General features: G+C 39.4%; 1 protein-coding gene across 1 annotated transcript; it reads right to left on the bottom strand.

The window, feature by feature from the left end:
* Nucleotides 1-958: 958 nt before the first annotated feature.
* Nucleotides 959-9,114, bottom strand: ttc9 (tetratricopeptide repeat domain 9). The gene is made up of 3 exons (XM_087279658.1): nucleotides 8,274-9,114; nucleotides 7,745-7,927; nucleotides 959-3,851 (listed from the first exon to the last, which is right to left on the bottom strand). Exons 1-3 carry the CDS (start codon nucleotides 8,686-8,688, stop codon nucleotides 3,769-3,771), a joined length of 681 nt encoding a protein of 226 aa, XP_087135784.1. The 5' UTR covers nucleotides 8,689-9,114; the 3' UTR covers nucleotides 959-3,768.
* Nucleotides 9,115-10,025: the final 911 nt, after the last annotated feature.

The raw sequence follows: 10,025 nt of genomic DNA, 5'->3' as shown, positions 1-10,025 counted from the left end.
GCAGGATGAATCCATGCTTTCATGTTGTTGACCCCAAATTCTGACCCTACCATAAGAATGAAGCAGCAGAAATTGAGACTCACCAGACCAGGCAATGTTTTTCAATCTTCTATTGTTCGATTTTAGTAAGTGTGTGTGATTCGTAGCCTCAGTTTCCTGTTCTTAGCTGACAGGAGTGGCACCCGGTGTGGTCTTCTGATGCTGTAGCCCATCCGCCTCAAGGTTGGACGTGTTGTGCATTCAGAGATGCTCTTATGCATACCTCGGTTGTAACGAGTGGTTATTTGAGTTACAGTTGCCTTTCTATCGGCTCAAACCAGTCTGTCTGTTCTCCTCTGGCATCAACAAGGGATTTGCGCCCACAGAACAGCCGCTCACTGGATATTTTCTCTTTTTTGGACCATTCTCTGTAAACCCTTGAGATGGTTGTGCGTGAATATCCCAGTAGTTCAGCAGTATCTGAAATACTCAGACCAGCCCATCTGGCTCCAACAACCATGCCATGTTCAGTCATTTAAATCACCTTTCTTCCCCATTCTTAACCATGTCTACATGCCTAAATGCATTGAGTTGCTTCCATGTGATTGGCTGATTAGAAATTTGTGTTAATGAGCAGTTGGACAGGTGTACCTAATAAAGTGGCCGGTGAGTGTATATTTCAAATAAAAAATAGCAAAAATTACTAAAACATTTAAATTAAGATGTAAATAAAAAAATATTTCATTTAACATAATAATAATAATGTATCAGGTTTATCACGTCTTTCTCGGTTTAATTAAAAAACTTCTTTTAAACTAGTAAAACAAAAACTTACTAAATACACATTTACGTTTGTTTTATTGCATTATCTTTGCATCCTTAAATACCTTTAAATTGTCAAATGTTCAAATTTCTATTCTGCAATGTTATGCAAGCAATGCATATTTAAAATACAGTAAAAAGCCATTAATACACGACATTTCCGACCCTTTAAGTATCATTTATTTAGTGTGCATTATTATTATATTCAGTAATAAAAACCTCTCTGGTCTAAATTACTGCAGATTTGACAATAACTAAATACATAAACAACAGTTAATTGATATAGACGTTTCAACATGAACAGTGAATATTTTGTTTAACATTTGACAGATCTGTGCGAGCAAGCATGGCTGAAACACCATCATCCCCATCTGTCTCCAAGGATGATTTCCATGCAGCCTCACCATAGCAACCAGAATAGAGCGCTGAACTGGAATGTTTTGTGTACCTTACACTTTTAGTAAAAACCCATAATAAAGAGTTGAAAAACAGAGTCCCGTTTCAGTCAGCATGAAAAAAATGTACGTCAAACATATTTAATCAGAATCCGAGTGTGAATAAAAAAGCACGCACTCTTACACAAAACAATGACCACAGTTTATTTGTACTCCTACATGCTTTTGTATGCGTGTCAGACTGTGCTTGATTCACATGCTTACACTCATGTCCACCATGTGTGTGTTTTTATGAGGACTCGTTTGTATAATGTTATGGGTATGACAATGTTAAGGTGGTTTATGAGGACATTGTGTCCTCGTAATTCAAAAGTGCTTAAAAATCATATTTAACAACAGGACTGGGAGATGTGATAAAAATCTCATGTCATATCATATCCTAATGAAGATATATATCACAGTATAGTACCATTTATGCAAATTCAATTAATTAGTAGTTTACTGTACATATATTGACCACATATAAAAGACTAATTCTTTTTGACATTTTAAGGTATATGCTTAGGAAAATTACTCATTCAAATGTGATCTTCAGAGCGGATGTTTGGTTAAAAACTGTAGAAATATTAAATAAACATAAATCAAATATATTACTTCTAAAACTAAATTATTACAGGTCCAACGTGAAAATAAACAATAAAAAATGACTAAAAAAGCCAAATATAAACATCGTAATTTCAAGATTGCAACTTTCGCATGATGCTGTTTTTCATGTTTCTGTCTGTATCGATTATAAAAGGTTGTACCATAAACAATGTATTTTGCGAAACTACAATATAAATGACAAAGCATAATATGAAACTATAAACTTTTTTTGTTTGTTTGGTCAACACAGGCTCATTGTGAAAAAATACCCTGTAAACATTTCTGGAAAGCCCAAATTATATAGCCAGAGCTACTTATGGCTGCATTTTGATTTTAAAGAGAACCCTACGGGGTGGTATGACGTCACCGACGGCTTTTGATTCTTTTTGCGCTACCAACTGACCACTGGAAACTCAGTGTGGATGGCTTTTCCACTGTTACCAGTTTGCCCAGAAGCTCGCCATGTACGTCACCGTTGTTGACCGTGTTCGAGTCTAGCAAAAAACGATTCCAGAAAGCAGGTAAAACAAAAACCAAAGGCAAAAAATAAATAGTAAATAACAGGGTGAGAACATGGTAAGATCTGAAAACGCAGTCAAATCAGGTAGCCGCGAAGGTGTCACGGTTTATGGGTCTGTGTGTGTGTGTGTGTGTGGTTGCGTTGTTGCAAGACTGACAGTTCTGTGTTTACCTTTTACAGCTGTGTGGTCACGTGGTATTGTTGTCACCAGTGATTCCTAGTTGCATAACTACTCAGCTGATTCATCAGAGCGCTTTTGAAAACACTATCGGTTGGGTTTAAGGAAGGCAGTGGCCGGGTTAATCAGCGCTTTTGGAAACACTTTGGTTGGGTTTAAGGATGGCAGTGGGCGGGTTATTCAGTGCTTTTGAAAACACTATCGGTTGGATTAGGAAAAAGGGGTGGGTGGGTTTATCGGTCGTCAGTCAGTCATTCGACAGCGGCCTCTGGTGAATTTACGCGAGAATAGTAGGCGCAAATGACACACAAGAGAAATTTGAGTTTTGAAAGCATACACAGTTGCCTCTGGTGGATTTGCAGAAAGAAAAACTGCAAAAAAGAGTATCTCCTGAGACGTATTTTGTGATCTACAGAAATGTATACAGGGGTACTTATCAATAATGAGCCTGGGTTGCATTTGATATATCGGTTTAGTGGTAGGAGTAGGGTAAGGTAATATAATACATGTTTTCAGTCTAAAATACATTACACCTGTGAAGAGTCCTCATAAACCACATATACCATACAAGAATGTGTGTGTGTATTTGAATTACATGATTACACTCATGTAATCATGTAAGATCTTACCCACTGCGATTTAAATGTGGGTTTTTAGTGAAGAGTTGGTGGCATATGACACTAGTAGTGACACTTAATTGCACTTGGAGCTTCATGTGTTCACAGCAAAACTGATTTAGAAATCACCTCTAATGAAAACATCATTGCCAGAATCTGAAAGCAATATGAAAAAACACAGAAAAAAAAGCTGCAGGAATGTGTAAACTATTAGCCACAAGATGATCTGAGGGTGTTAAGTAGAGCACAACGTCAGATCGCAACCATCATGAGAGACTAGTGACATCTGTTCAGTTTTCGGTACTAAAATACAACCAAGTACTAAAAGCAAACATTTTGACAGCACTAGTGTACTTGAAAAGCTATGATAAATGCTGCTGAAATCCTCCATTCCTGGTCTCCACACAGAATCTACTCAGGGCACCGCACACCTGATTCAGCTCTTCAGTCTGTTTCTGACAGGACTGAGACAGGTGTGTTGACCCGCGCTGGAATAAAGTCTTCTGTGAAAATGCCAAACCTCGTCCACTGAGAGTGCGATGAGGGAAGTGTGGGGTGTCCGCAGTGCAAAGCTAGTCGAGCGGGAGTTGCCTTTTTCATGTTTGTTTGTTTTTATGGAACTTCTGTTTTCTCTCTCTGGGCATTTCGTCGGATTTTCATTTCCGTGAGCTGGATGTAACGGATGACGTTTGTGTCTGTTACAAATACATAGACAAAGCGGAAACAGCTGTTTGAACACACAAAATGCAAGCAGGAAGTGTCATGACATTTTGGACATTAATTTATCAGCACAATAACTTTTTCTAGAGAGATGCTGTTTTGGGTTCAGAAGCAACTTGGTGTAAAGAGGTCCTGTTATGCTTTTTTTACACAAACAACTTCCTTTCAAGAGTTCACACTTAGCTGATGATTGATTATAAGCTTGTTTGGCATGCTGTCCTGGGAGAGAGCCCTAAACTCAAAGGATCCTCGAGCCCTGGGCTCCCTCCCGTTTGCAGGGTGAGTCGGGAGTTTGAGCTTAGGTAGATTTCAAAAACTCCCCCACTTTTTTGTGGCTAATGATTAAGACCAGACAGAATCTGCGGACACTTTTTGTTATTTCTGCTGAGAATTTTTTAAATAATCTGCAGTTTTATGTGGAATGATTTTAGCAGTATCATCATAACTAATAACTTAATATATAAAATATATATACATTTTTGTTTGTACTTTTATTTAATGTTTATAATGCAAATCCAATTAGATCCACTTATTTGGTAAACAAAGCAAGTCATATAATAAATCTACTAAAAGACAGAAAGTGTTACTTAACAAACAATAATTAAACCATAGGAACATTTTCATATTACTATTATATCACAATAAAATAACTGAAATGAATTTAAAACCTGAATAAATATTTACACATTTACACAAGTAAATATATAGACTCGATGGACTAAATACCTGGCGAAATTTGCGGATTTCTGCATGCGCAGATTCTGTGTGGGATAACTAATGACGAATTGCTTATAAGGAAAAATACTGTTGGCTAGAAACTTGGCTATGGTGCCAATTTGGTTAAGTCAATTTACTTATGACGGATGTATTTGGATAGTGGGAGGAAACCGGGGAACCCAGGGGAAATACATGCCAACACGAGGAAAACATGCAAACCCCACATTGAAACGACAACCGGCCCTGCGAGCGACATTCTTGCTGTGAGGCAACAGTGCTAACAGTGCTTGCTGTGAGGCTGTCGTGCCGCCCAAAAAAGGGGGTGGAATGGGGGAGGAAAGGGGAATGCTTCAAGAAGATGACTGTGGTATGAAGACTATGGTTATTTCTAGTGATTTAGGAATCGTCTGATTGGAGAGTCTTGTATTAGCTAATTTAGGTCCAGCCGTGTTCAATCATAAGCACGTAATCTGAAATGGCAACTGACCCAGCCGAGGCTTAAACCAGCGACCTTCTTGCTGTAAGGTGACCATTCTACCCACTGCGCCACCGTGACGCCTCCTCTCAAAATTATTTTAGAATTAAACTTCACTCAGTGTTTAATGTTGTTGTTTGAGCATGAAAAAGATCTACAAAGTTCAAATCCAAATAGAGTTACGCTAATGTAAGCACTGTTTCTGGACTCCTGATCTAATATACTGATACACATGTGATTTCTTCTGCATTATTTTATAGTCACTTATCTAACATTATGTGAACTTGTGTATTTTTAAATATCAGGAGATTAACCGCTTAACTGTCACCAGGGGTCATACACAAAATATAAATGTTTTTGTATATATTTTTAACTTTTTTGTCTAAATGTTTTACTAAACCTGAATTTATCTTGACAGACTATATAAAACATACATATATCATTTATAATTTTGAAGCGTGAACTCAAAGGTGACAGTTAAAGGTGCAGTAGGTGATCTGACAAAATGCTAATCGGTTAGCATATTAGCTTTGGGCGGCAGGGGAGAGACTGTGTTTTAAAGCCACGCCTCCTGAAATCGCAAATGCGCGCACAGCGACATGACAGCAGACAACCCACTAGTTCATGTCATTCGCCAGTTAGAAGTGTATGTAGTGGTTGGCCCGGCGGTGGCAGGAATTACACTCATTACTAAGCCATACTTGCATGCTATTTCAGAGTGAATATTCAGAGTAGCAGTGAACAATACCGGGAGCGTGTCACAGGCTGTCACTGTTTAGAAGTTACCCAATGTGAATAAAAAAGCAATTTCAGCTCAGTAAAGCAGGCTAGGCGGAATAGCACTATTTACTGATGTTTTGTTGTCAAATTAAATATAAATCTACATTATCGATGCTGTAAAAGGCCCTTATGAAATTGAAAACAGTCTCATCAATCGTTCGCCGGAGGATTTCAGTGGCTGAACAACACGTCATGCATGTAACGTTAACCCATTTGTAACAACAACATCTGAATCAGCTCTTCGTGACTCAAAGTGTTTAAAACAGGAATACTTCAGCCATGGTGTCGTCCTCCCTTCAGCGTCCAAAAGTAACTCCAGTATTAATTCAGAAAAGTTTCTAATTAATTAAAAAGTTGCTCATCTAAGCGTACACGCATGGCACTCATGCAGGCGGGCACATGCTAATGGCAGATATCCGTGAAAAGACCAAATCTGCAAAAGACCAAATCTGCATTTGTTGACAGCCAGTTTGAGCTACTGACCTGAATTATGGGAGATGTCAGCCTGACAACAATATTAAATTGGATGAACATTTTTTTGTTTTATAACTTACCCAGAATATAAAAATACATATAAACACATTTAGATCATTTACTGTAATTATTACTGTTGGACTGTGAAAAGGCTTTTAACCAGCACATCAAAACATGTGTCTGAAGACAATCACCTACTGGCGGCGTAGTGGCGCAGTAGGTAGTGCTGTTGCCTCACAGCAAGAAGGTCGCTGGGTCGCTGGTTCCAACCTCGGCTCAGATGGCGTTTCTGTGAGGAGTTTGCATGTTCTCCCTGCGTTCGCGTGGGTTTCCTCCGGGTGCTCCGGTTTCCCCCACAGTCCAAAGACATGCGGTACAGGTGAATTGGGTAGGCTAAATTGTCCATAGTGAATAAGTGTGTGTGTGTGGATGTTTCCCAGAGATGGGTTGCGGCTGGAAGGGCATTCGCTGCGTAAAAACCTGCTGGATAAGTTGGCGGTTCATTCCGCTGTGGCGACCCCGGAATAATAAAGGGACTAAGCCGACAAGAAAATGAATGAATGAATGAATGACAATCACCTACCGCACCTAATGGTAGTGCCAGGAATCAAATCCAAAAAGAGTCGATTCAGAGGCATTGAACATCAAGATTTAATTTCAAAGTTTGAGAGTTTATTACCTTATAAACAGCTATAATATACATGCTGAAACTGAATTAAAGCCCAAAACAGAAGGTTTTGAGCTCCACTCTGAAAACATAAGCATGATAAAAAACGAGAAAGTTTTTATCTTATTTTTGTTTCATATGAAATTCTACTTTACTTTTTCTTTAGAAGAAGTTAAAGCTATACAGATGTATTTCTTTTGTTGCCAGAGTAATGAAGTCACAGGCTGTAAAGCCACAACTCTCTTCTGGAAAGTGGTGGGTACCCGGAACTCATTTGCATTTAAAGAGGTGTACAGTATATTGCATGATAAATGTGTATTTTAAAACGGCACAGACTCATTCTGGAGGCACCTGAGGCATTTATCTTGTAAATAAGCACAACAGGATCACTTTAATTGTAAAATGGATATTGACTGGCTGAGCTGACTATGACCTTTTAACATTAGCATCATTGTTATTGCATATGCGTGTTGCTCATCAAACACTGTTAACAATTACATTGCTTAACAAGCAAATAATTACTTGTCAGTAAATTACTTTTTATCACTGTGTATTTAGCTAAATATTCTCCAAATATCTCAATTTTTCATATTCTTTTTTATGCAATCCACAGGCAACTGGATACTTTTGTGTTACCCTCTACTATATTCTGTTTTTGTTGTTTTGTTTTAGTTAGATTTGACAGATTTTTAGGCTTCTGCAGTCCTCAATTCGACAAATACTGGTGTAGCGTTTCAGAGTTTGATGTGACTGACCTGTGGGCTGTTGCTTGTGTGACTCCTTCAGGTAGTGCAGGGCTTTGTTGAAGTCTCCCAGATGATAATACGCCACACCAGAGCGATACAGAGCTTTAAAATTCTCGCCCTCCTTTCTCAAAACCTTCAGACAGTACTCTTTCACTCGTTCATAATTCACCAGCTCCATCTGCAACAAACAAGCTGCATGCAAACAGACAAAATCAACTGCACCCATGTAAAACTTACCATTTCAGCTTTTTAAGAAACATTTCTCAGTGCTTATATGAAATATAAATATTATATATGGCAGGTAATCTAGACAAACCATGACGTCATTCTAAATGCAGAATTTACTCACAAATTACTTTTATTAAGGAGTTAAAGGGCCAAATCGCAGTGTTTGCCATTCAAGACTCTGTTTAAGTGCTAATATGAATATTATATTACAGTGAGGTGCTCATCTTCAGCCTTAAGCACGTGGAATACATAGAAAGCGGTGACTTGATTGAAATACTGCTTTTCATGTGGTGAAACACGATGTTCCCACCTGCCAGACTGTTGTAGCACTCCAGCTCCGCGTTCTCCACCGCGCCTTTCTGCTCGTCCGTCAGACTGGATTTACTGATGGCAGTCAGGACGGTGGACGGAGACTTGCTGGTGTCCGGGTCCCCGAGCACGCGACACAGACCCTTCATTTCCAGCAGCGCGCGGTGGTACTTGCCGATGGCCTCGCGGTATTTTTTGTCCTTGTAGCACTGTGTGCCCTGCGTTTTAAAATCCAGGGCTCGTTTGACCAGCTCCGCGGGCTCGTTTTGGGGCTTTACCATCGAGCCGCTCTGGTGGGGCTGGTGCTGCGGGTAACGCGCGTCTCCGCGACTCCGGCCACCGGGAGGATGCACGACGGTGGAGTTCGCGTTGCCGCTCATGACGCTCATAGTACCGCTTCCCTTACGTTGTATCATAGCTTCAAATCAATTGTGAATTCAATAATTCCCTAAAAACGAGCCTCGCGTGCTTCCTCCTCTTTGCGCGTTTACATGCCTTTACGGTTCCTTTATTTAAAGATGGATTCCCGGATGATTCACACACACAGTACTCTCAATTTTCCCTCTTTCCCTCTCCTCCTCTTTTTTTCAGCAGTCTGACGGAAGGAACGGACAGACACGTCTTGCTCTCACAGAATGACTCAAAAGGGAGCGAGCGACGAGCGCGCGCATCAATAAGCTCCAGCGCCCGCGGTGCCCTGAAGAAATGCGGTCATCACGAATGGAGCGCGGTAACCGGTCTGTCAGCCCCCCTGCGCGAGCTCCCGTTTCCATTGAAATCCAGCTGAGCGCAACTCAGCCGTTAACAAACGCGTTTCACTGGCTCAGACCACGATTTCATGTGACGTAACTGTACTGGCCACAGAAAAACAGCTGCTGGAGGACACTGAAAGAGCTGTTTAAACACTGTCCGTGCTTTTGATCCTCCCTTAATTCAGAGGGCCTGTTCTACTCTCTTTCATTATACCTCCAGCAAAGTTATTGTTAACACACATTGCTTTATCTAAAAAGTAATTGTGACCATCTCCGTAATTAGATGCATCCTTTTGGGAACAGTCCCACAGGTGTGTGCGTGTGTGTGTGTGTGGCGGCTTGTACAGCTGTTGTGTCTGGGTGTGTCGTGATTGCGGTAAATCGTGCTGGGTGGGGAATTCTGCTTTGCTCAGTCAGTCTGTCATTTTCTTACACACAAACACGTGCATTTTACATCATTTACATGTACATATGCATGAACATGGAGTTTTGTGCTTTCTTTCTTTCTTTCTTTCTTTCTTTCTTTCTTTCTTTCTTTCTTTCTTTCTTTCTTTCTTTCTTTACTGGTTCCATCTGATGAATAGATTCTGTTTATTGAATTATATAAACCACATTCTATCAATTTCAGCTTTTAGATTGCTAGATGGTTATTATTAATGATATCCAATAGTTAAGTGACTTTTTTGTGTCAGTGAAAGGGGTGGTACTTTTTTGTCTCAAAAACTGGACCTTTCTGCAGGTATTAGCCTCATTTTCTATTTAATCATGAGACTTAAAAACTGCATTTTAGTGTCATTTTAAACACTATTTTAGCTGGATTAGCTTGTCGGATGGTCATAATAACAGTTTTTTATGTATCAAAAAAAATCCTAAAGATTTATAATATAAAAAATGAATAAATACTTATTTTTAAAATACAAATGTTCTACATCATATCTGAGAAAAATTTAAAATCAAAAACTGTAGCCCATTGTCATTTATTATAGGCAAATAACAAAATG

This window comes from Danio rerio, chromosome 13 (genome assembly GCF_052040795.2).
Source record: "Danio rerio strain M-AB ecotype USA chromosome 13, GRCz13ab, whole genome shotgun sequence".
NCBI lineage: Eukaryota > Metazoa > Chordata > Actinopteri > Cypriniformes > Danionidae > Danio > Danio rerio.
Note: the sequence above shows the minus strand (reverse complement) of the source record. Positions and strands in the feature narration are given on the sequence as shown.

Excerpts from the sequence above, each read along its gene's own strand:
- ttc9 (XM_087279658.1), bottom strand. The coding sequence starts at position 8,688 with ATGATACAACGTAAGGGAAGCGGTACTATGAGCGTCATGAGCGGCAAC. Across the intron at positions 7,928-8,273 it reads GTGCTACAACAGTCTGGCAG|CTTGTTTGTTGCAGATGGAG; the intron begins GTGGGAACATCG and ends GTTTGCATGCAG. Across the intron at positions 3,852-7,744 it reads ACACAAGCAACAGCCCACAG|ACACAAACGTCATCCGTTAC; the intron begins GTCAGTCACATC and ends TATTTGTAACAG.